Source organism: Agelaius phoeniceus, chromosome 19 (genome assembly GCF_051311805.1).
Source record: "Agelaius phoeniceus isolate bAgePho1 chromosome 19, bAgePho1.hap1, whole genome shotgun sequence".
In the NCBI taxonomy this organism is placed as follows: Eukaryota; Metazoa; Chordata; class Aves; order Passeriformes; family Icteridae; genus Agelaius; species Agelaius phoeniceus.
The window spans coordinates 9971769-9997469 of NC_135283.1; the positions used below are offsets into that span (position 1 = coordinate 9971769).

The window sequence follows — 25701 nt, forward strand, 5'->3', positions numbered from 1 at the left end:
TGGCATTTCAGATTTCCAGCAGTGGCACTGGCATTTCAGATTTCCAGCAGTGGCACTGGCATTTCAGATTTCCATCAGTGGCACTGGCATTTCAGATTTCCAGCAGTGGCACTGGCATTTCAGATTTCCAGCAGTGGCACTGGGATTTCAGATTTCCATCAGTGGCACTGGGATTTCAGATTTCCAGCAGTGGCACTGGCATTTCAGATTTCCATCAGTGGCACTGGGATTTCAGATTTCCAGCAGTGGCACTGGCATTTCAGATTTCCAGCAGTGGCACTGGGATTTCAGATTTCCAGCAGTGGCACTGGCATTTCAGATTTCCAGCAGTGCCACCCTGGCTCCCAGAGCAGGTGTTTGTCCAGGAGGAGGCATGGACTGAGCTGCCTGAATGAAAACTTTGTACTTTCCTTGCAGAAAGGCAAGAGTTATCCAGGAGGGAGGGAGACCTCTAGGCAAACACTGAACTAATGAGAACCACCAGTAAATTGCCAAAATAACAACACAAACGTTTTAACTCTCAAAAACTCGGGAGAGAGCACCTAAGGATTAAAATGCTTACACTTCTCTTAAGAAAGTTAAGTGAAGTCATCCTACCAAGTGAGAAATAAACATATAAATTATCCAAATGGTTTCTGATACAACTAAATACCACATAAAACCTGTCTATGCTTGTACAACAATGCACAGAGAGCTATCTTCTGATTTGCCAAAACACTTAGCACATTTGAAAAATGGCATACACCCATTCTCTGCAGAACTCATTTTAAACCTGGATGCTCATGTAAAAAATATTATCCTGACCTAGCCAGTTAAAATCATAAAAATATTATTTCCCTGACATAAGCGCTCCAAAAAAGTAATAAAAATGAAAGTTATCACAGCTAAGAAGAAAATGGAGAGTTAAAAGTCAAGAGAGTATTTGAGTAATTTAGAGTTTTCCTTCTGTGAAGCCAGGTCTCAATCTTTATCAAAAAAATTTCAATTTGATTGCAGGACATTCCTGCAACAGGTAAACTAACATCTTCTAAAAATTATCTCTAAATAAATTTAGTACTGTATGTACTTATTTTGATTCATTTAGGTTCTGAAGCATATGGATATAAGTTTAAAAAAAATATATAGACAAACATACAGAGCTTTTTAAAGTAACCATTATGAAGTCACAGAATGAGCTGATATCATTAACTCACCAAAATAAAAACAAATTACACATTTAGCACCCACTACTTCCCCCTTTTAAAAAGTCATCAGCTAACTACTCGGAACTACATTCCTTTTTTAATTAAGATGCAATGCATTCACATCAACAACCTGTTCCTCCTCCCTTCCAAACTGGCCAAATACTGGAACAACAGCAGTGCCTGCCATCCTGCAGCCCAAATTACCTATAAGTTGAACTACTCTCCTGGTTCAGAGACTTAAAAAAAAAAAAAAAAAAAAGAAAAAAAGAAAAAAAGAAAAGAAAAATAAAATAAAATATTCTAAGCTTGAATTCCATTCTGGAACAAGTTCAAATAAATCCAAAGTGCTTAAGTTTAAATAAAAGAATTTCTGAAGCTTGGTGAATGAACCAATTAAGGACAAACAGAAATGCAGGCCTTAAAAATTTCCCAATTTTTCCACTAGAATGGAAAAAAAAAAAAAATCACAATTACGTTTAATGAATTTTAACCCCAACATGAGTTTTAAAGGTTGCCATAGCTTAAGATAAACGCAGTGTTTAAATGCAAGACCTCTGACTCAACCTCCACCTTTTAATCTTTGTGTTGAACTCAAACTAGGTTTACATCCTTGCAACGAGGCCCTGTGCACTTTTCCCCAAACTATAACAATGCAATCTCCATTTTGAACAATGCACCTCATTTCCCTCCTTGGAAAGCTACTTTTGTCTTAAAGCCAGTAGATGCTGGATCCAGTTATAGCTCTGACCTCAAGAGCCTGAAAATTCTCGGTGTTTATAGTTTTTTGGTTTTTTAAGCCACTTCAACTTACATGCGCTTCCTTTCCTTTCAACATCAAGTTGTATTTGCAAGCACAAGCCAGCCTTTCCTGTATTTAATTGAAAAGACCTCTTTGCAAGGCATGCCTCTCGTTTCCCTTGTTTTTAAATTTAAAGTGAATGCTCCACGACACTTCTGACATTGTTTGCAACACGTCCTGGTGGATCGCGCATTTCTGCGGTCACCAGGTTCCCCATGAATATTTGCAAAGCATCCCCTTGTTCCAGCAAGTGCCGCCCGCCCTCCCCGTGCCTGCGTTTGTGAGCATCTTCCAATGCTCCCCGCGTCCCCGGGGCTGCCAGTGGTTATTTGCATCCCCTCTCCCTGGGAGTGCTTGCGGGCATCCCTCACATCCTCGCATGGGAGTGCGGAGCGTATTTGCCAACCTAGAGGGAGCATGTGGGGTGCCCTCGACTTGTTTGAGTTCGCCCACGGACTCTCTACCTGGGGTGCTGCTGTAGGTGCTGTGGCTCCTGAAGCTGCTCTCAGTGCAATAACTGGCATCGTCTTCATCCTCCATCTCTTCGGGGTAGTCAGAGTCGTCGTCGTCCTCCTCCTCCATTATCTCCTCCTCCTCTTCTTCCTCGGAGTCCTGGTTATCCTCGGGGTCTCCCTCCTCCTCCTCCTCGGACACCATGCTCTCCTCCTCCTCCTCCTCGCTCTCATGATCGTCGTACACCACTTTGCTGATGCTCCTCCTGGACGAGGCAGCCCTGCCTTGGCTGTTGCAGCTGCCTCCTGCGCCTCCTCCTCCCCCTGCTCCTGCCGCCCCGGCCCTGCCCCTGCCCTTACCGCCGCTGCCTCCCCCACCGGGGGTGCTGCTGCCGCCGCCGCCCGCCTTCCTCTTGCCGCCCCCCCTGGGCGAGGCGGCGGCGGCGGGCGACGAGGCCTGGGCAGCGCCGGCTCCCTTCTGCTTGGGCCCCGCCGTCTCCGCCTGGGCCGCGGCCGCCCACCTGCCGCGGCTGCTGCCGCGCTGCCGGGAGCGCAGCCCGCCGATGGGGCCTGCCGGGGCCGGGGCGCTCGCCGGAGCGGCGGCCGCCGCCGGCTGCTGCTGCTTGGGCGGCCTGCCGCGCCGGCCCCGCATCGCTGGGCGCTGGCCGAGGGGGAAGGGAGGGGAAGGGCGGCTCGGGAGGGCGCTCGGAGTCCGGACAGGCGGCTACGGGCAAGCTCCGCGCCCCGCGGAGGGCGCGGGGCCGGGGCGGGGGGGGGGCCGGGCCGAGCGGGCCGCGGCTCAACGCGAATCGCCGGCGCCCCGCTCCGGATCGCCGCCGGCCGCCATCTTGTTCCCCGCCTGCGCCTCGGCCGCTCCGCGCTGACTGGGGGAAGCGGCACCAGGCCCCGAGCGCCTCACGTGACCGCCGCGCCCGCCGCCGCCGCCAGGGGGCGCGCCCGCCGCGGCCGTGAGGGAACCGCCGCGACGGGGCGGCCCCGCGAACCCCGGACCCGACACCGACACCGACACCGACACCAAACCCGGACCGAACCCGAACGCGGCACCGAGCCCGACACTGACACCAAACCCGGGCCGAACCCGAACCCGGCACCGACATCGACCCCAGGCACCGACAACGGCGCCGTCACCGACGCCGACGGCGACACCCAACCCGAACCCGGCACCGACCCCCACCCCGAATCCGACCCCGGCACCGACCGCAGGCACCGCCACCGCTCCTCGCCCCTTTTTGCTCCGCTTGCCCCTTTCCCTTCCGCCGGCACCCGGCGCGCCCCCGCCCCAGCTCACGGTCCCGGCAGCGCCGCTCCCTCAGCCGGCGCTGCCCCGGCCTCACCCTCTCCCCACAGCGGAGTCGCTGGGCCCGTGGCCGGGGTCTCTCCCAGAGCTCGGCCCGAGGGAGCCCCGGGCCCGTCGGGAACAGCTCTGAGCGAGGTGCGCGCCGGGCCCTGGCACGGGCTCCCCACGAGGGTCTGCATTCCCCTCCAAATGAGAGCCCCGGGTGTCCCCTCGGGAGACGCTTCCCTCCGCCATCGGCACCAAGCAGCTCCTCTGACCACTGACACTCAGCTCTGGCCCTGCTTTGACTCCTCGCCCGTTAAACCCCATTTACAGCTCACCCTTACACAGCCAGCACCCGTGTAGAGCTAACACTGAGATCACACACGGACCCACCGTCACTGTTTTGCCCATCCACTTTCTCTAATCTCTGTTTCCACAGTTCTCTGGAGCACTAGGAAAAGAGATGGGCTCCTTCTGCTTTGTATTCCCTCTGGTTGTCTCATTTGCCAGAGCCTACAAAGAGCTAAAAATCAACAAAAACCAGTTGTACAGTTGGGTTTCCAATGCCACCACTTGAATTCAGGGTATCAGTTTCATAAGCAAAAGCAGTGCAAACTGAAAGTCAGCCCAAGGCACACAGATATCTTGCATTTCCTACAACCACCCTTCCTTTTCATTGCTAGACAGAGACAGCTTCAGGATTTCAGAGAGCCAGAAGCCTTATCATTAGAAAATCAGTTTACATGTTCATTTCCTTCAGTCCCTTGCTTATACATCTGAGCAAGGTAAAACCCAACACTGGTCATGCCACAAACATGGCAGTGACATGTCCAATATATCATTTAATTTGCATTCTTCAATAGTAATTTTTGAAGCCCTTTTGTTCATTAACTTGTTGCTCAGGCCGAGCACCTCATTAAACCCACAAACCTGCCACAGCATCGAGCACACAACAATGACTGCAGGGTTTAGCCCAATTTGCCCTCTATATCCAGCTTTTTATCTGCAGCTCTTTTATATTCAGTGTTGCTGCTGCATAGGCCCAAAGCCCTGAACACAGGATGATACACACAGCATCAGCCAACACTGCCCAATCCCATTTACACCTTTCTTTCTACTCAAATTGTATTCTGAACCTTTCCAAGTCACCTTTAGATTGCTTATGTGGGGCTGATTTTTGCTACCTCGCACAAGGTGGCAGAGGGTTGTGGTAACTCTTTAAATACATGAATATAGACACACATTTTCCATTATCTCCTCCTGGTATCATGGGAAAAACACCTGTGCATTCTGCCATCAATACTGAGAATCTAGCAAAGGTACCTCTCTGCTGCACCAATCACACAGCCTGCAGCATTCTGAGAGCATTAACACCTCAAACACTGTGGATTTTGTGTATTTGTGGTAGATCAAAGGTGCTGAGAATCATGTGCTTCTGAACTATGAACCAGAGTATCTGTCTCTTAATCTCATCCCTTACCAGTTGGTGATGTGGAAGTGCTTACTGAATTTTCATTTTGTAGGTGGAGAAATGGGTGCACAGAGAGGTGTTACCTTCAGGGACAGGATATAAATTAGTCCTTTCCAACACACAGCTCAGTAGAGAAATCAACCCCAACCCCAAAACCTGCTCATTCCACTCAGCAGAGTAGAATACACTGATTTGGAATTTGGAGCTCCTATTTGGAGTCTGCTGGTTTGAGCATGTTTATAAGTGAATTGAATACAGCAGGAAAAGGAATTTTTGGGTGGAAACTCTACCCTGCTTCCATCCTCAGGACAGATGGAGAAAAAGCCTCCTGTGACAAGGCACTTTGGAGAAGATGAAGAGCCCAGTTGTTCTAAGCTGTGGTCTGGGTGGGCTCCTTTCTCCAAGGATAAGGGAAAGAACTGAACCTACAGCTGGATGGCAGTCAGAACAAGGGAGCATATGCTCTTGCTTAAATGATTGAGATGCTTTTGGCCAGTCCTCCACTCCAAACAATTTCATAACTTGTGTTAGGAATTGTATTCAGGTGTTCAGCTCTCAAATCAATTCCACAGACATTTTTCTAAGAGTAATGTTACACTAGAGCTCCAGCAGACTGGAAGTCAGGTGTAGGAAGGAAGGAAGGGCTTACATGACTTTTGCTGAGGTAATTCAATATAGTTCCAATTGTCATTTTATTTAGATGATGAAAACCAAAGTATATCAATGTACTGTTATGCTGAATTCTACTAATATTCCATCACATAATTAGTAAAAATAACATATTTGCTGTTCTGAAAATGAACTGATTATCTTGTCCCCAACACTCCACCTTATCCTTGACTCCAGGAAATTCAGCATTATGCTTCTGTCCCATTTTTCCTTACTCCAGATGAATAGTCCCTCAAGTATCTTGTAACAGGTCAGCTTTAAGTGAATGCCTCATCAGAAGAATAAGTCAACAGATACCTGTAAAATCTTCAACAAATGTTGTCTGCATAAAGCTTTAGTTCATCACTTTGTATTTCAAAGAGAGTCAAAATCTAAGATATACTTTGAAATACTAGAATTCAAGCAGCACAGGTGACATTAACTAAGTTGAGGTGTTCAGTAGTTGAAAAAGTACTTACAGAAAACAAACTGATATAGGTAAGAATGATCTTATTTTAAATTCAAGGTAAGTTTTCTTGTCCAAAATATTGAAAGCAACTACCAGTGCCAAGAAGTCCCCTCTATAAATCTTCAGCTGCTACTGCAGAGGTTTTTTCAGACTTGTACACACACTTGGTACAGACAGTGGATAAATACAACCAAACATGTCACCTTGCAAAGTGACTCGAGCTTTTCAACTGTGCAGCTCTGTCCCAGTTACACAGCCCAAGACAGCAAGTTCTGCCACAACCATCTTGTGTTTAGCCAAGAATTGTGTGCTATTCTGGGAAGTTCTCATGATCACAAAATTCTACATGAAAATATAAGCAAACATCCAGCTTCTCATCCAGTCAAAAAGAGAGATTTTAATACACAAGGTTCAAACTTACAACTCCCATGTAGCTACAGAGTAACCAGGCTCCTCCTATGTAGAAAAACAACTTTTGACAGCCCCAATATGGAGTGCTAATACATCCTTGTCATAAAAGGAATCAATACAAAATAAATGTGTTAATGAGCTTCAAATTCAAATGATTTCCAGCACTTCAATAGAATAGGTCTGAGATTCTCTCAGGTGGTTCAGTCTTTGTAATTCCCTCAAACTTCCTTCAATCTTGTTGAGTTCTGAGTAGAACCGTACCTGAAAAGAAGAAAACAGAGACATTTCTAGTAAAATACACTTTAATTCTTCTCATACATCATCATACTGTGGAACTATCTGTGGTTCTGCACAGAGTAAGGTATTTAAACCAAATAAAGCAGCTTTTGAAATCCCAATGAGACAGAGGCAACTGCAATTCATGCTCAGGAAGGAGCACACAGAGGAGGACAGACATTATTTGATTCACTATATAATTTGTTGTTGTCTGTCTCCCCCTGTTCTCAACATCCATATTCTGAATCCAACTGAAAATCAAAGAATTATCCCAGAAGATGCAACTTACTTGGGCTCTCACAAACTTGTGCAGGTTTGAAAGCAAGTCCTTTGCTTCTGGAAGCATCACCATGACAGTGAACTGAGCATCAAGCAATAGGCACATCCAATCCATGATCTGAAGGGAAACAAAAAGTCCACTTACACCTCCCAGGCTGGAAACACACATTTGCCTTTAAAAGCTGAACTCTGAAACATTCATTTCTACTGCAAAATGCATGGGTTCATATGTTCAGGCATATTTTAAGGAATATTTGCATTTTGATTGTTAAAGTGTTACATCTGACTTCATACAGGTCACGTTGATGGCCAGTTCTTTGCACAATTAATGCAGATGTCAGTTGATTTTAGATATTCCCAACTACTCAGTTACACACCCCAGAAAAAGAAGGAAGCACAGCTTTAGAATGAGCTGCTCACCTGATTTATTGTGGGAGAGCGTATTCCAGGAAGAGTGGTGTTAACTTTTTCACTGCATTTCACATACAGGTAATATAAATACCTGAGAAATAGCTGAAAGTAGAAAAGTCAGAACATTTGTAAAGGACAAACATTTCATAGACCAAAGGGTTTTGTCCTGCACACAGTAATATCCATAAGGAATTTTTAAATTTTATTTCTTGCTTTTGAATGCAACATGGATGCCTGTATACTACACATTAAAAACAAGTTTTATGGTTCTCTTACACCACCCATAGCTGGATGTTTGAAAATTCCCAGCAATATTCAGTGTAAATTACATTCAGGGGTAATCACTGTTCCAGGAAATGTGTCAGAGATGAGATCAGCTTTGTTTTGATGTGTGGGGTTTTTCTAAGATCACTGGAAACTCACACATATTCTCAGGTACACACAGTTCTTGAAGTTATATTTCAGATTTTGAGAAATGGGAGTTTGGTGGGTTTTTTCCTAAACTGAGGTGATCTAGATTTGTATTACATTGGGGATTATACAGAGGTTTTTTTTCTCATATTTTCTAAACTTCTGTTTCTGTTAGGACTGACTAAATTACTGTGTCTTTTTCCTTTCTTAAAAAACATCTCAATCAAGGGAAGGTATAATTACTTGCTAACAGAATATGAACTTTTTCCAGGTATGCTGGGTCATAAAGAAAGTTTCTTACTTACATCTTCTAAAATAAGCAAGGACTACAAATATCAAGAAAATTACGTAAGTATATGGAAAAATGTGATATTCCTTAATATTAAATCTTATCAGGCATCCTAATTTCATTTTTGCTCATTAGTTTGTTATTTTTGTTCATTAGTTTGAATTTATATGAGAAATTCACTGTTTTTTCAGGAATCCTGAAAGAACAGTGAATTTCTCATATACAACAGAAATAGAATAAAAAATAGAATAGAAAAAAAAAATCTTTTTCCTTTCCTTCACCATGAAATAATAAGTGCTTTTATACCTTTTAATGTTAAAATACTTACAATGGCTTGTTGAGCTGGAAGGTTTTTCAGGTGAGGCAAAAGAAATGTTTCAGTGTAAGCTGAATGGAGAACAGCATTTCTGTGTAGTGCTATTAAGGGAATAACATTGCAGGAAAAATACCAGTTTCTTCAAACCAGAGTGAATTCTAAAGAAAATATTTCTCCAGGTTTTTCAGAGAAGTTCTATTTGAATATTATTTTTATCATGAAATATCTACAGCAACTGAACTATTATGATAGATTTAACTTGAACAGTTCTGTCCACTACAAGAGTGTAACTGCCTGATGTGCTTAAACAGGCAAATATCCAAAGCACTGATACCTTTGCTTTTAAGTAGAGAAAAATTATTGCAAAAGTGAAATAAAACGAAGTTTAAATTGGTGTAGATACATTCTAAAAGCTAAATATTTCTATTTCTATTTTAAACAATTTTTCTACTGAGCAGAAACAGCTGTTATGAGAAGCCAGGAACTCGGAGCAGTAACAGAGGTGGTGCCTTTAGGCAATAGCAAACACAAACACCACAGCAGGTGCAGAGCTCTGCCTGCCCTTCCCCACACAGGATACAGCAATGCTGCCTTCTGAAGCCCAACAGGGCAGGATGCACCATCTCTCTGGGTTTCCTTGGGGATTTTGGTGTCACACATGTCCTGGTCCATCTCTTCACTGAAACCATTTTCCAGAATTTCAGTCTTGACTTCCATATCATTGCATTCAATATCGACATAACAGATGGCAGAATCCAGGTTTACATCTACACTTTTAAGATGGTCTTCACTCGTGCTGTAGAAGAAAATTTCAGACATTGAACACTTTTAATTATTAGCTTTAAAATCATCAATGCCATCAACACATAGCATGAATTCTATGAAGCTTCTTATGAAAACAAAAACAGACTAAAAATTTGGTGAAGAAAAAAAGGAAAGACTGATTTTGAGTTACCTTAAAAAAGCTTTCAGGCAAGCATAAGTGATTTCTTCAGGAATATCTGGAAAGCGTTCTAGGCAGATTTGCAAGAGCTGCAGGTCTTTTTGCTCCAAAGCAACAGCCATTAAATCTGGACATAAACTATAAGAATATGAATTTAATAGATTTAATAGGTTGCACAGTCCACACTGAGAACTACACTTTTGGTAGTAGTACTGATCTTCCTCCCCAGATGGAATTTTATGTAAAACACCAACTTCATCAGAAAATAAATATCTTTGGTACTAAATTCTGATCATTCAAGAGCAGCTTATAAAGAACTTTATTTCTACTTTTTTTAATTTTAAAGACTATTCCTTACACTTTAAAAAATAGAGAGTCACTACCTGTAGGACATGTCCCGGGTTTCAACAATCTCCTGCAGTAAATTTTGAGGGTAGAACTTTGGATTTCTTTTACATCTGTCTGTAAGGGCAGTGACCACACAGCCAATGGTGGCTTGCAGATCTGGGGTCGGTGCTTTTGCCATTAGTTTTTTCAATTCAGTTTCCAACACATAATTAGAAGCATCCTGGAAAAGACAAATACTGTGCAACTCAGAAGTACATGGCACATGCTTGAGAACTACCCTGGCACTAATTACAAGTTGGCATTAAGTTGAACAGACCTATTTTGGAATTCAAGTTACTGAAATGTACAGAAATCCCTCACCACTGTGTGTTTTGACAGGACAGATTCTCTCAAGCATGAAGGAGCTAAATGAGGAGATTCCTCACCTGAGCTCAGGCAAGCAGGAACTGCTCATTAATCACTGTTCCATCAGTGACAATGCCAAGGTGTCCAGCCACAGCTGAACTGTGGATAAGTCTCCCTTCCTGTGTGACCATTCACAGCACTTGCAGCAAGTTCTAGAAAGGAACTAAAGAGCTTTTTGCTGAATTTACAGTGGAATTCCTGACAATTCCTCTGACTTCCTATGGCCAAAATGCCTTCAACAAAATTAAGGCCATAAATAAGAACCTAAACGAGCAAAGTTCAGATAAAATATCCTCCCTTATTTACTGTAAGAGACTGTCATTAAAAATGAAGAAATTTGTGCAAGTTTCCAGAACTCAGCTGTTATAAGCCATGTACAGTTCTCAAAACATGCTCCTATGACAAAACTTAATTTCTTTTTAATTTCTTAACCATACTCAAATGCTGTTCTTGCACAATAATGGTAACAATATCCTTCATCTCACCTGTTCAAGGCAGCTTGGTCAGCCTGATATGTGCAAGAGGACATGGAAAGAGGTAACAGCTTAAGAGACACCTAGAATATTCTGAGTGTCTAAACTCTATTGAGGATATTTGGGTTACTTACTTTGAGTCTTAGTAAGAGCTGCCCAACTGATAAAGTCCCTGATTGTCCAGTGCTCCTATTTGATCTTAACTGTGGTGAAGAAAAACACAGAGTTATTATTCAGCTCCAAAATATTTAAGGATTTCAAGCAAAAAAACACACTTCATGTGTCAACTTGCTGTCCAGACTATAATTACTAACTCAAATTCCAGAAACAGTGTTAGAAACAATCAGTAACAGATAAAGTGAAATTTCTTTCTGCTGCAACACCTAAAAGCAGCAGCATGGGGAAGAGACAAGAAAACAACAACCCCAAAGGACCCTAATGCTGACTTACACTCATTCTGGACTCTGCTTTCAGAGACAAACAACAACCCCAAAGGACCCTAATGCTGACTTACACTCATTCTGGACTCTGCTTTCAGAGACAAACAACAACCCCAAAGGACCCTAATGCTGACTTACACTCATTCTGGACTCTGCTTTCAGAGACAAACAACAACCCCAAAGGACCCTAATGCTAACTTACACTCATTCTGGACTCTGCTTTCAGAGCTACAGACTCCTGGGACTGAAAGGAAACCAGCAGCTCTTCCTCTTCCAGGGTATTCCAGTTCACAAACGAGGACACATCTGGGAACACACAAATGGAACTGCATGAAGGTAACACTTACAGCACATTTATTGAAGTGTGAATATTGCATCAACTTCTCATGCTAACAGATACTTTCTAAACAATAATGCAAGGGATTTTATGCCAAAAAAGTTGCCAGTTTTATTTCAGCAGTGGGTAATTTTATGACCTTTTTTATACTGTTCCTCCACTTTGCCTCAGGGAGCAGGAGAAGTAAGTTATTACACAATTTATCCTGATCATTACTTGCAATGTTTTACCACTGCAGTGTTTAAAACCACTGTGACAGAACAATTTTAAACTGAAGTTCACAAACTAAGGTTTGACATTGCCCTATCCAACCACAAACTCTTTGAAAATACTTTTTAGGAAACAGCACTTCACTTTGTTCTCAGTATTCATCCCCAGCATTCCAGTGTTCTCAGTAATTCCAGGATCTGAATGACAACCCAGGTTAAGTGAAGCCACAATCAATTCTGACATTTGTGTGCTTTGGTGGTCCCAGCACCAGTAAATTTAGCAGCCAGGAACACAGTACAGGGTGAAGTTGCTTCAAGCTGTTTAGATTAAATTAATTAATTTTATTGGACTGCGTTAAAATAATTTTTATACAGACATCTTCCTTTTACAAGATCTTTTCACTGTAATTGTAAAAAAAAAAATCTTACCAAGGGTTTGACTGTCCTTGAGCTTTCCCACAGCAGCTGCCAAGGATGATGTTTCACACTTGTACATAATTACAGTCAGCACTTTCCCATGAATTAGAAAAAATTTTTCCTCATAACACCACAACTGCAAAATATTAAAATGTATCATAAATGAGATAAGCAGAAAAGTGAGTTCCTGCACTGATGTGTAACTCCTTACTCTAAGCTTCAAATGTAAGTCAGTGATCAGATTATTTTAAATTATTTGTGGTAGGTTTAACATTTGCTAGCAAACCTTCATTAACTGCTGATTTTAAATACAGAAATTACAAATGCAGAGTATTTTTTCAGGGATGTCCTAAAATATAGAGGCTGCTCCAAAGCATTAAGTCCTCTGAAAATTTCACTTTTTAAGTTTCCTCTTGTACAATTTTAAGACAAAATCAGTCAGCTGTTCTGGTTCACTAGTGCATTTATTCCTTGGGTGTCATTTCACCTATTTGACTCTGGAATAGCTTGAAGTGCTGCTCAGGTGTTCACAGAATCATTTAGGCCTTCAACTGCAAATTCCCTTAACAGAACAGACACTGCTGGATTTTGTGTTCAGTGATTTTATTCACACCAAATAATGATGATATGAGAAGTGACAAAGTACTAAATGATCACAGAAATTCCTCCAGGCACCACTCTCCCAGTGAATATTCTGACAGAAAGTGCTCCTCAACTGCTCAGCAATAATTTTGCTGCAGAAGCTGCAATTCCTGCTCCTCCAGCAGCAGCAGCAGAGCTCTGCAGCCCAGCAGTTCCCTCCCTGCTGCCAAAAGCACAAAGCCCAAGGACCCCAATGCCATGGCTGAGCCTCACCTGGCCACTGGTGCCCAGGGGCAGCTCCTTGGAGGTTTGCAAGGTCTGAAATTTTGTATTCCATATGGTCAGGCACTCTGAGGGAAGTAACAGAGAGATGAGAGCAAAAAGCAACAGAAGCACTACATTTGTCTTTGCTACTTGCAGTTACAAAGGCTGCAGGAAACAGAAATAACTGTTTCAAAACAGCTCAGCCATATTTAGCATTAGGAATTACATCACTCAGGTTAAATCTCAATCCAAAGAAATGCTGGATTTCCAGGGAAGAGCTTTAAACCAGAGGCTGAGACAAGAGAGCACAGTTTTCACACCCAGTGCTTTGCCCAAGGAAATTTTAGACCTTACAATAGCTTAATAGGATTTTTCAAGTTACCTTTGGGCTTTTTGCCAGGATCAGGCAGACTGCCCAACACTGCAACGTGATCTTTGTCCAGGACAACTAAAGATGTTCCTTTCAGAGCAGCTCCAGATACTGAAAGGTTTAGTAGTAGTGACTTGGACAAAACTTCTTCTTCTTTTTCCTCTTCTTCTTCAGTATCTTGCTGTAGAGGTATCAGAACCTGGTACACAGAGTTATTGGAATCTGTCAAAAGAAAAATAATAATTACTCTATTACAAATTTTTTTTTGTGGAAAAAACCTGTTTGATATCATATGGCAAAAAAAATCCAAAAAAACCCCAATACCCAGTGAATGCTGAAAGAAGAATTAATGCAGGATATTTAAAGGATTTATTATAATCCAAAGCAGCAAAATAAAAGTACAGCAATAAAGGTGCAGTGAGATCTGCAGGGTACAAATGATCATGGGTAGGAACAGTTGGTCATTGCAACCATTAAAGTACCAGGAATCCTTCATTACTACTTGTAGCTATTTTAGAAAGCTTAAAAAACTAAAAATATTAAACAGCATTTAATAAAAATGAACATTTTATGTCCTTTCATACAATTCTTTGCTTCATTATCACAAGCCATTAACAAATATAACTTACACAAACACAGAAGTGTGACAGTTTGGTTTGTTATATGTGCTGTGAAACACAGGGGCCTGGCTGGTTTCTGTTGTTCAAGCTTGTATTTGTGTAGACTATTCAGCTTAGGCTTCTGTACATAGACAAAAAAATCCTTATTCTAAAATAAAAAAAGAAAAGAAAATTTTCCCTTAATTTACACCAAGAAGATACAACAGAAATTCAGATATCAGTACTGCTTTACTTTGGATGTTGTGCAAAATTAGGAAATTGTGTTTTCTATAGGACATACAGAATTATTTGGAGTAGTCTGCAGACTAACAAGTAAAGAAAATTCTTATTTGATGCAACAAATGGAATGACAGGAAGAAGCATTTGCATAAAGACAGATGAAGGTATAATTCCTTTTTTAAAAACAAACATCCTATTCAACAGATCATCACAATGAGCAATGAAGAGGCACACAATGTCCACTGTACTTCATATTATTAATTGTTCTCTGCAGTTCTGAGAGCCCAGCTTCTCAGCCCTGAATGCAACACAACTTCCATTGAACTGCTGTGTTGATTAAATCAGGATAATGGTTCTACTAAAAGCTTTAAAAATCAAATATCAAATGAAACCAGTGATGGATTTCGAAAAAAACACTCAGGTCTCCTGCTATGAGAGTTTTTAAAATAAAAAATATTTAACTCACTTTCTCAGTAGTGAAAATTAAGACAGGTTCTTGGCCTTCCATAAAAGCTCCACTCCACCTAAAACCAGAAAGCTGGATGAACATCCTCCAAATTCTAGCTTTATGTATAAAGTCATATCACTATACACCAGGCACCTTCTAATTTTAGAATTAGTCTAGTGAATAAATAACTCCAAGATTTTAAAAACCAAGTGTTGGAAGAAAACCCCCAACTCCATGATCCTGGTCCTTGATTTCCCCAACTTTCACAGTCCCAGTGAGTTCCCCCAAGCAAGAATCCCCCACGGGCCCCACTGACCTGATGGCCTCAGCTGAGATGAGGCTCTCGATCTCCTGCTGAGGAGCCTCCAGCAGCACATCCAGGGTCCGAACCCCCCCGCCCCTGAACAGCACCAGGGCGCCCCCCTGGGGAAGGGAGTGGATCCTGTACACCTCTGCTGAGAGCTGCAAGAGCAAAAACAAACAAATCTCTGCTTTCTGTACACAGCCCTGAAAACTGAGTGCTTTGCTCATTATTCTCGCTTATGCCAAGAAACTTTTAACAGAAAAATGATAAAGCTTTAAGATTCTTGATAATGTAGATCTGAACACTGCTGATTTGCTGAAATGCCACAAATAATGCAAATCACTACCCCAAAAAAAGCCAGGAAAACATCCTGATGAGCATCACATCCCTGAATCACATCACAAAATACAGGACAGGGTCAGGAGGTCACACAACTGCTCTACAGCACCACACAAAGTGATGCTGAACACATCAACCAGCAGAACATGAACACAATTCTTCATCTTCAGAAAGTCCTCAGAAATGCTGGCCTTGGCATAAAAATCACTTTAGGAGATATTAATAATATAAAATAATATAAATATTCTGATGATAAAGCCAATGCAAGTGGATTCCTTGAAATACTCCACAACATCACGAAGCACAAGTTAAGCTAAAATGTAATATGGCCAATGCTATGAAAATTGGAGCAGTTTTTCCCTCCACCAGGACCCAAACCACATAGAAGAGAACACCTGAAGGACACTTACTGTTGCTTTAAAGGCTTTGTCCAAGTTAAGGTCTTCATTCTTCCATATTCTTAAAACCTTTAAGAGAAGCATAATTTTTAGGTAAAACAGTAACACAAAGACTTCTCAGCACTCAAAATACCAGCAACTGCATCAGGAGGAAAACACACAGGGAGCATTCAGAGCAACCTGAGGGGAAACTGCCCCAGGGGGGAGCAGAAACAGCAGGAATAGAAACCAAGCTCAGAAATCCTGAGTTGGAAAGAAAGGACAGGAGAGAATAAAGAAAAAGACAGAGCAGAACTCTGAATTAAAAGTAGGTAAGAGTGATGGAGACAGGTGAGATACAGATGGCCTGATTTTCACAAGCAATGCTTGGAGTGATACTTCATCAACAACTATGAAAAGCCAAAGGCTCAGCATGATCTAAGCAAATGCTCCATAAACACAAGAGAAACTTTTAACTGTGAAACAAGAGCAGGAAAACAAGGATAGGGTGTGAATTATTGTAAGCATTCCAGTACCACAATCTTGTAGCTGTAAATGTCACCCAGGCTGCAAGAGGAGAAATAACTCATCCTTAGGGAGTGCCTGCAGCAGGCACTGAGCATCTCCTGTGTCTAAGGCCACCAGACCATGGTGCTCAGCACAGAACCTGCTCACATCACTCTGGAAACCCAGGGCACTGGGAATATTCCTGTGTCTGCTCTGGGGTGCCCTGACCCCCAGGGAGCTCTGACTTTGACTCTCATCCATGGAGAAAGTTTCCCAAACTCCAGAATAGACCAGAATCCACAAAAGTGTGAAATAGATTATAGAGAGCAGTGTAGGTGTATGACTTGGTGAGAAATTGAGGTTTTGGGGTTTTTAGTAAGTTGTGAATGGAAGCAAGATGGAGGGCACAGGGTGCCATCCTGGGTTTCTTCTTCATGCTGCTTCTTCCTTCTTCCTCATGGGTTTGGGTGGCATTTTGTAATTGGACAGAAAATTCTGCATTACAGCTCTTTGGGATCAGTTATTGGGTTAAGAGGGAAAATAATCTAGGTGTCAATTCTTAATTGGATAGTTTAGTCTTAAAAGACCTTGTACCAAGAGACTGTGGCCATTTTGTGCCTTCTAATGAAAAGCTGCCAAACTCACAGCAGTGAGACTGTTTCACTGATAAGAAATAATAAACACCTGAGTCCAAACATGAATTATTGTCTCAAGTGCCTTCAATCCAGACCCAGACAAATCCACACCTGGTACCTCCACACATCACCAGTGTGCCAGGGGCTCCCCACACTTTCAACCAGAAATGTCACACTGCTGATTTTTTCCTACCTACATCCCTCAGGAGGACCCACCAGCTCCCTTTTCCCTCTATAGAAGATGAAGGCTCTCACCTTGTCATCATGAACTGCAATGTACTCGTGGGTTTCAAAGTTGCACACGACAGGACAGGTGAGAATCTGCCCATGTTTAACTGACCAACAGCCCAGGGGCTTCTGATCCGAGATCTAGAGTCAGAACAAAGACAATGCAAGTCAAATGTTACATGTGAAACACTTTGGGGACTTCTCTCATGACAGAAAGGAAATGTGAGACAGCCACATCTGACTTGAATTAGAATATTAAAATATGGAAACTGCTTCACTCAGAAATTCCTCTTGAGCATTCCTGTTTCCACCTCTAACACCAACAATTTCAGAATAACAGGAAAGAACTCTCCATTAATGAGATTTCTTTTCATGTAAGAAATAACTTTGACCTGTAACAGTCTGAAGGGCTTATGCCATGAAGCACAGGTGCAAGGCATGGCTTTTTCAAAGGGCAAATATTCATTGTATCACTAGTGTAATTTGTATTTACTGACTAATACAATCACACACAGATTTGTGCTTTTTCTCTTCCTATTTCCAGGTGAGTTATTGAGACCAAGAGCAGTGGATTTTGCAGTCTGAACTCCTGTTCTGTGTGATTCACAGCCGAGGGCACTTGAGCCCCTCTCCTCCCTCCGGAGTACACTGGGTGTATTTACAACAAGTTGTGTTGTCACATATGGTCTTGGCAGGGGGAATAAACAACCCAAAGGAGCTTGAATCATCAACCCACTTAAATAATGGAATTATTTGGGTTGGAAGGGACTTTAGATCACCAAGTCCCACTCTCTGCCATGGACAGGGACACCTTCCACTGTCCCAGGATGCTCCAAGCCCTGTCCAACCTGGCCTTGGACACTACCAAGGATCCAGGGGCAACCACAGCTGCTCTGCGCACCCTGTTCCTCAGCACTCTCACAGGGAACAATTTCTTCCCAATATCTAATCTAAACCTACTCTCTGTCAGTTTAAACCCATTCCTGCTTGTCCAGCCGTGTGGATGTGATAGCCAACTAAACACAGAAACTCAAATAAGCGCTCAAAAAGTTTCTCATTATGATCTACTGAATAACAGAGACCAGAACACATTCTCATTTTCAGGTGATGCAAACTGAAGTCCTCCTGCTGCCCGCAGGACGGCAGCTGACACTGAGCTGACAGCCCGGGACCGGGCACTGCAGGGACACGTACCTGTGGCTTCGGGAAGGTGTTTTTTGGGACGGGGAACGGACAGAGAATATCAGCAAAAGGAGAAATACGCGAACAAGCGCCCGAGCCGCCCCGCGTTCCCGAGCAGAGGGAGCGCAGGGGGCAGAGCATGGCCGGGCCGGGCCGGCGCCGCTCGCGGGGCCGGGGCTGTTCCCCGCCCTGCCTCCCACCGGGGATGGCGGCCGGGACAGCGGGGCCTGGTCCGGACAGCCGGGAGAGAGGGAATACGGGAAACGGCGCGGCCCCGGCCCTGCCCGGGACACCCCACCATGCCGGGGCTGCCCGGGCGGCGCTGCCGCCCCCCGAGCACGCGCGCGCGGTACCTTGAAGAGCGTGGCGGCCCGGCCGCGCTCGGTGAGCAGCACGAGATCGCTGCCCGGGCCCGGCTCCAGGCACAGCCCAGGGTCGGGTCCGGAGCCGCCGCCGCCGGGGCCCGGCCCGCGCAGCGTGAAGCTCTCGCACAGCGCAGCCATCTTGGCCAGACCCTGCTCTCGCGAGAATTGGCGCGGCGCGCGCGCCCCAGCGTGACCCGGGGCGGGGCCGGCCGGGGTCGGGACGTGCCCGGCGCTGTCGCGACCGGGAGCGCGCGCTGCTGTCGTGAGGCGCTGCCCGGCCGGGCCTTGCCTTCCCCGAGCAGGCAGCGCGGCTGCGGCTGCGGGCCCCGGCTGCGGGCAGCGAGCCTCTGCGCTCCCAAGGCGTTACGGGCTCTGAATACTGTGAGAGCTGCGGAGGGCGATGGCAGCTGTCCTCGGGACGGCGCCCCACAGCGGGACGCTCCGGGGTTCGCGGGCACTGCCCTCACTCGGCTGTCCCTGCCGCCTTCCGTGCACTGAACCCATCGCTCCCGCGGCGTTCCCACGGCAGGGCTGGCTGTATGCTAATGAGGGCTCAGATTTACGCTAATGAATGGGTCACGTGCACGCCGATGAGCGGGGTCACGTCTCCGGTAATGAAGGTCACGTGTATGATAATGAGGCGGTCACGTGCGCGCCAATGTGCCCGGGGACGAACGGTGAGGGCCCTGCTGGGCTCGGGCTGTCCCGGGCTGCGGCCCTGCCTGTGCCAGTGCCCTGTGAGGCACTGAGCGGGGATTGTCCCCAGGGCAGCGACACGGGGGTGGGATTGTCCTCTGGGCAGCAGAACGGGGCAGGGATTGTCCCCAGGGCAGTGTCACTGGGGGCGGGGATTGTCCCCTGGGCAGCGACACGGGGCGGGATGGGGATTGTCCCCAGGGCAGTGTCACTGAGGGGGGATTGTCCCCAGGGCAGCGGCACTGGGTGTGATTGTGCCCAGGGCAGCGGCACGGGGCAGGGATTGTCCCCAGGGCAGTGTCACTGGGGACGGGGATTGTCCCCTACGCGGCACGGGCGGGGGGGGATTGTCCCCTGGGCAGCGACACGGGGCGGGATGGGGATTGTCCCCTGGGCAGTGTCACTGGGGGCAGGGATTGTCCCCAGGGCAGCACAGCCCGCCCCGCTGACCGCGCAGCCGGAGGGTCCCGTTCGGGTTTTCACCGCGTTGTGTTTTCCTCTGTGGGATGTTGAGCGTGTGCAGATTTCAGCGCAGCCGTACCCGAGACCAGGAGCCCAGGCTGTGAGAGGTCAGTGCGGGTCCCTGGGGGTCACTGTGGGCTCCGGTGGCAGGGCCGGGCACGGTGACCCAGCGGCTGCCGAGGTGTCCCCGGCGCTGCGCGGGCTGTGTTCCCTTTGAGCCGTCCCATTTCCAATTTAAAACATTTCCAGTCCCCTCTTTGTTCCCCGTGCCCTGTCCCACGCTGCCCGGAAGCTTTTCCCTCCTGAATGAGCGCTGCCGCTGCTCTGGAGCAGGGAAAGCTCCGTTTCTATGGAGGAAATGAAGTCTCTGTGTAAAAGCTTATAAAGAACCGTTGTGCAAGGGAAACTTCTGGTGACTAAAATTAACTGACTTGGAGACAAGCCTGAGAGCATTCGAGTGGTCTCTTTTCCAGTATTTTCCAGTTACTTGGTACAACGCTGAGCTGCCAAACCCTGCATAAAGAATTAGATTCCCCAATGAAAAACTTCCTTGTCAACCAAATGGTCATTTACAAGTGAATGGGCTAATGCCAGACCGATGAGGCACCTGCTCCGGTAAAACCTTTACAGAGCTGGGGGACAACAAAACCCAGGAGAGGCTGCAAGTGCTTTAAATTTTCCTCACAAAGTTAATTCTTTGTGCTGTTTAATTTTGAGGAAGTGACTTGCAGAGCTGGGGTAGAAATGTCAATGTTACATGTTAATGAGGAGGTTTCTGCCTACAGGAGACCCAGTAAGAGAAAACAGCCACCGTTGTAAAGAATAGTTGTTGGTAGTTTATTTACAACAAAATGCAACGAAAAATACAATATTAAAAATAATAAATAACTTGGAAAAAACCAGAAACTAAGTGATATGAGATAAATGACAGTCAAATTCTCCTGCTGAGCTTTGCACTATTGAACGTGCAGAGCAAATCAAGACTTGGTCCTTCTTTGACGGTGGTGATGCATTGCCTGATGTTGCCATCAGTGCTCTAAATAAGAGAAATTAATTACTGGACATAACAGAATCACGTGGAATTATCACAGAAACGAAAGAAACCAATAAAACCTGCTTTAGTGACACCACAAAACTACAGGAGATCATAATTCAATGACCGTGCTGTTCATTTAAAGCAAAACATTGTTAGACTTATTTAGCAATTTTAACTTACACATAGAAAACCAAGTCCAAACAATGGCAACAGAAAATCTCCTATTGACAAGATTTTGAATTCTCTCTTACTGCACTCACTAATTCATAAAAAGCATATACATTTGGCTTATTTCAAAGGATAACACATTGTTTTGAAGTTATAGTGCAGCAAGCTTCAAAGCAGTTTTAGCAAAGTATAGCGGTCTTGTTACAAACTGAAATTCAAGGAACAAATATTTCAGTTTCAAAGTCTCTACAGCAGCAATTAATGCAAATTGGCTACTAGATGTCACAAAATCACCTTCCAGAATAATCAAAAAAGCCAAAGAACAAGGTCAAATAGTTTCTTTCCATAGTAGTTATCCAGTCCTTTACAAAATTAACCATTACATTCATAAGAAATCCCATTAAGTACATGTTTCAGGAACAACTTTTGTGGGTCCCTCCCTTTTTGATTTTTTAGGAGATCGACCCTTCTGAAGCTGCACTGAATTGCCAGTTGTTTTGTAATGATTGTTCTATCCAAAATACACAAAAGTACAAGCAAAGCCTGGAGGTTTTCACAGAAACCTGAACAAACTCATCACAGTTTTTGCTCTGAACTATTTTCTCCTTGATAAAAAATTCCTTGCCAAGTCCTAGCAGGGCTGCATCACGGGATTCTTGTCACTGTGGCAGAGAAAAGGAACACAGGCTGTGCTCACCAAGCTCTGAGGCTGCACCCAGTCAATAATCACAGCGTTTATTTTTGCAAACAAAGTGAGGAACACCTGCAAAACTCTCTATTTTAATCCTAATAAACATGTCTGAAAACACAACAGAAAGGGAAAAATCAGCACTGAAAACAATCCCTTCTCCTCAAGGTGTAACACTGAAATACTCAGACCTTCCTTCTCATTTCATTTCATTTCATGTGTGCCTGCTGGGAATATTCTAGAAAAAGCTATCTTACCCTAAATAGCATCCAACCAAACAGAAAAAGGCATTTAAAGATCCTGTCATTGACCAGATGGGTGATGACTGCTGGGAAAAACCAAGACAGAACTGAGCACTGGGCACTTCCACAATCAGGGAAAACCTGGGGTACTCTTATCCAAAGCAGGGACACATTAAGATCTTTTAATTGGCCTTGATTGAGCAGCAGCAGAGCAGAGTGGCTGCTCCTGACCCTGCCAGTGCTGGATCCAGGGGGGGACACTAAAGCTGGGCACAGCAAGGGGAGTCCTGTCACTCTGACACTCCAGGATCCCTGTCTCTCTCTCACATCTCTGCCAGGCAGATATTCAAATCTGTCCTGTTCAATGATTTTCACAAATGACTTGTCCCCAAAGCTACTTAATATCATGATCAATGTATTGGAAATCAATCAGTTAAAATCAGTAAAGATGGAACTGCTATGGTCTAATAATCTGTGTCAAACCCAGATTCCAAAATGTGAATAGAAACAGTCACATGAGCACCAGGACACTGAATAGAGCTGAGCAAATTTGTCTTGGACAAATTAAAAATCCATTGAAACAGACTTTCAGGTGGAGCAGACCTGAACTATTTCTGTATGGGCCAAAGTCAGGCAATGAGAAAATAACCAAGCAATGTTTTATGTTTTTAAAGGTTTCCCTTTGCTGTCAATGTTCCAATCTTGATACAATAAATCAATAATAACAATAAAAAATTACACATGATCCTATGATTCCATAATGTGTTAAATGGAAATCATAAACCTGTGTAGGAAAGTTTTGTTTTCAGTATTACAGCAACTTTTTTTTAAACAAAGCAGCATCACCCATCAGGTCACCAATGAGTCAGAATTACCAGCTCTGGAAAGAAAAGCAAAGCCAAGCCTGGACAGGACATGGGAGAATGCAGGACCACAGCAAACCTGCAGGGAGCTCCTGGACATTGCTGGCTGCAGGATTTTCACTATCAGACAAATGAACACTTGTTTCAGTGCAGGTTGGCAGTGGAATTGCTGCTGCTCCTAAAACCTCTCCCCAAATACCACTCATTTCACAAAACTTGTGCTGCAGCTGCAGCAGCGAGGAGCTCAGTGCATTTCAGCCACTGTGGCCCAGGTTTGGGCACCCCCAAACTGAGTGTTCAATATCCAGGGACAGCTCAGCTCTGGAGAAGTCTCTTTTTTCCTCCATCCATGAGCCATCAGTGGTGGCACAAAGTATCACCCACTGGGATCATGGTTCAGGTAGGAGCTGTCATTCCCTGGAATTGGACAGTGGCTCCCCGATGTCACCAAGGGAAGGAGCTGCAGCAGCCATGGAGCAGAGCTTGTGTGGGGGAGAGCAAAGTGTCCCACAGAGGGGCACAAGGAAAGGGTCTCACCCAGTTCATGCTTTGAAGAGAAGGAAAGAAGAGCCACTCCTGCCATTTATTTTTCTCCTTCTTCCACCATCTACACTTCCCTCTGGGAAACATCCTTGTCAACAATTGAATTCCTGAGATTGAGGAATGATTTCACACACACACACACCCACCAGGAAGACCACTTCTGGTTCCTCAACATCACCCACCCCTGGTTTGCTTTTTGAAGTGACTGATTTTGTCCCCCTTCCCCAGTGAGGCAGTGCCTGAACCCAGCTTTGTCAGATTGTTCTGTTTAGCAGAGATGCAAGGCAGGAAAGAAAAAGGAGTCTCCTGTTTTCTTCCCTTTGCATTCAAGGTCTCCCAGCCTGACTACTGCTCTTCTTGCAGCGAGGAAAAGACAGAATTCATTGCTTTTGTTTCTCAACTGGCACAATTCAGCTGCTTTTTCCAATGGCACAGAACACCACTGATGAACACCAACACTCTGAGCTCACAAAAGGACAGGGATAGTAAAATACATTATCTACAAGAAATAGGTGGTTCCTGTTACAAATTCTGTGCAAGGTAGAAATAGTTCAATGGCCTCAAAGTCGGTATAATTAATTACAACTGGGGCTTTGATACAGTGATATTTTAGGTTTGAAAAGATTTGTGTTTTGTGTTTTAGGCCCCAAATCCTGAGTCATATTAAGCAAAATGTGGATCTGTTGGTGTTCAAGTACAATGAGTTACAGGTCAAAGGTTTATGAACACACAGGAGAAGCCTGAGAGTGGGAAAGATTTTAAAATTGGTTATAAAAGAAGAAAATGGGAGGGTTTTTTTCTGTTAACCCTGCATTCTAGTTGGCACTAATTTGCCTCAGAAGTCCTTGGCAGATTTACTTAATACCTACTCCTAATTATAAATGCTGTGACCTAGATGAGGGTTTGCAGGCAGAGTACTGCTACAGAAAGATTGGTTTTCGTTTATAGCATCCCCTCAGACTGTTCCATTGGTGTCAGTAAGATGCACCATATGGCTTGAAACACTACTTTAGGAATATATAAACTACTTTCTCTTGCATGCACTTTTCATAAGGTTTTAAGGATCAAGTCTGAGGAAAGGAGTCATCTTTCCACACCGGAAAGATTATCTGAAACAAACAACAAAACCAACCAACAAACCACCACGACCTTTGTAGCAATGGAGTTATGTCACTCTTGCTGTGGCAGACATGGCTTATCAGGAGGAAACATGCAGGGTTAATTTAAAAGGTTTTTTTCGATGGATCTGGAAGAGTGAGAGTTTCTGGAGCAGACTTTTTCCGAGGCCGATCTTTGGGAACTGTTAGGAAATCAGGAGCATCTGTGGAGAGAGGGGTTGATGGAGCACTAGATGGAGCACTGCGGGTCGAGGAAGGCATGGAAATGCTAGAGATAGATATTGCCGGTGGGAAAATCCCAATCTTCTTGTTGGTAGCTTCCTGAGTGGCTCGTTCAAACTCTCGGACTTCATCCATTGTCATGTCTTCAACCAGAAGGAATGAAAGACAAAGGCGTGTTAGAATAATTTCAAATAATCATTTCATTAACTCAGTTAAACTACTTCCATCCAAATCCTAAAGCAGGGAACGATTGCTTATCACGCATCTCATCAAGTGCTTCTCCGCATGAATGCCTCCCCATTGTCAGGCACTGACTGGAGCACAATGAGCACGATGTAAAGGAAACAGAGTTTTAAGTACATTAATCACGTACTAATGGTTCCTGTACCTGGGTCTGAGCTGAATAAAGATTGCTGCCTCTGGAATTGCTGGCAAAATCCAGCTATTCCACAGGCAACTAAAGAGTACGTTTGGATACAGTCAACGGCTAGCGTTTTTTAGAACTTCAAACAAAATACAACTGAAAGGGGTTTTAAATTTTTCATTTCGATTATAAGGCCAAATGGGCAAAGGGTTGTCATGGTTTGTTCATCTGCTGTAATTATCAAGGGATGAAAAATTCTCTCTCCTTCCATTGACTCGAGCTGCAGCTTCATGCAAGGACCGAGCCTGTTTTGCTTTTCCGCCAATAAAGCCTGAAGAATTCTCTCTCCCTTGACAAAGCCGCAAGATTCAAACGCTCAATTCCCCGCGGAACGCAGGCAGGGGAGATGAGGATTAAAGCCCCCGGGGAAGGAAAGGCGGGCGGGCCGAGCGCGGAGGGGCCGGGGCTGTCCCGGGGCTGTCCCGGTGCTGCCCAGCCCCGCAAGAGGGCAGCGCGATCCCAGCACGGAGCCGTGCGGAACCTGCGATAAACCCCGGGAGTGACATCTGCT

At 44.6% G+C, this 25701-nt stretch overlaps 3 protein-coding genes across 12 annotated transcripts in view; all 3 read right to left on the minus strand.

The window, feature by feature from the left end:
• The window catches only part of BPTF (bromodomain PHD finger transcription factor), a 55549-nt gene extending 52239 nt beyond the window's left edge, over positions 1-3310 (minus strand). For 9 of the 10 annotated variants that reach the window (XM_054644878.2, XM_054644881.2, XM_054644883.2 and 6 more), the window contains exon 1: positions 2448-3309. In XM_054644878.2, coding sequence (XP_054500853.2) covers positions 2448-3087 — 640 coding nt within the window. In that variant the 5' untranslated portion in view covers positions 3088-3309. Of the gene's footprint in view, positions 1-2447 lie in introns of all 10 variants that reach the window. The other variant, XM_054644885.2, reaches the window with a different exon arrangement.
• Positions 3311-6700: 3390 nt separating this feature from the next.
• Positions 6701-19279, minus strand: NOL11 (nucleolar protein 11). The gene is made up of 18 exons (XM_054644907.2): positions 18717-19279; positions 17209-17322; positions 15845-15901; positions 15108-15253; positions 14810-14867; positions 14134-14272; positions 13517-13726; positions 13144-13220; positions 12301-12424; positions 11528-11631; positions 11020-11088; positions 10043-10227; positions 9672-9797; positions 9297-9512; positions 8729-8807; positions 7710-7802; positions 7300-7407; positions 6701-6995 (listed from the first exon to the last, which is right to left on the minus strand). Exons 1-18 carry the CDS (start codon positions 18864-18866, stop codon positions 6882-6884), a joined length of 2169 nt encoding a protein of 722 aa, XP_054500882.2. The 5' UTR covers positions 18867-19279; the 3' UTR covers positions 6701-6881.
• A 5490-nt stretch (positions 19280-24769) lies between these two features.
• Positions 24770-25701, minus strand: part of PITPNC1 (phosphatidylinositol transfer protein cytoplasmic 1) — a 74884-nt gene continuing 73952 nt past the window's right edge. Inside the window, exon 10 of the mRNA XM_077188459.1 lies at positions 24770-24909. Within this exon, the coding sequence (XP_077044574.1) occupies positions 24904-24909 (6 nt within the window). The 3' untranslated portion in view covers positions 24770-24903. The remainder of the gene's footprint in view (positions 24910-25701) is intronic.

Bases quoted from the DNA above. Each gene is read 5' to 3' on its own strand.
- NOL11 (XM_054644907.2), bottom strand. From the start codon at position 18,866: ATGGCTGCGCTGTGCGAGAGCTTCACGCTGCGCGGGCCGGGCCCCGGC. The intron at 13,727-14,133 runs GTAAGTTATATT...TTCTTTTGACAG, and splicing joins TGTCACACTTCTGTGTTTGT to ATTCCAATAACTCTGTGTAC. The intron at 9,798-10,042 runs GTAGTGACTCTC...ATATTCTTATAG, and splicing joins ACCCGGGACATGTCCTACAG to TTTATGTCCAGATTTAATGG.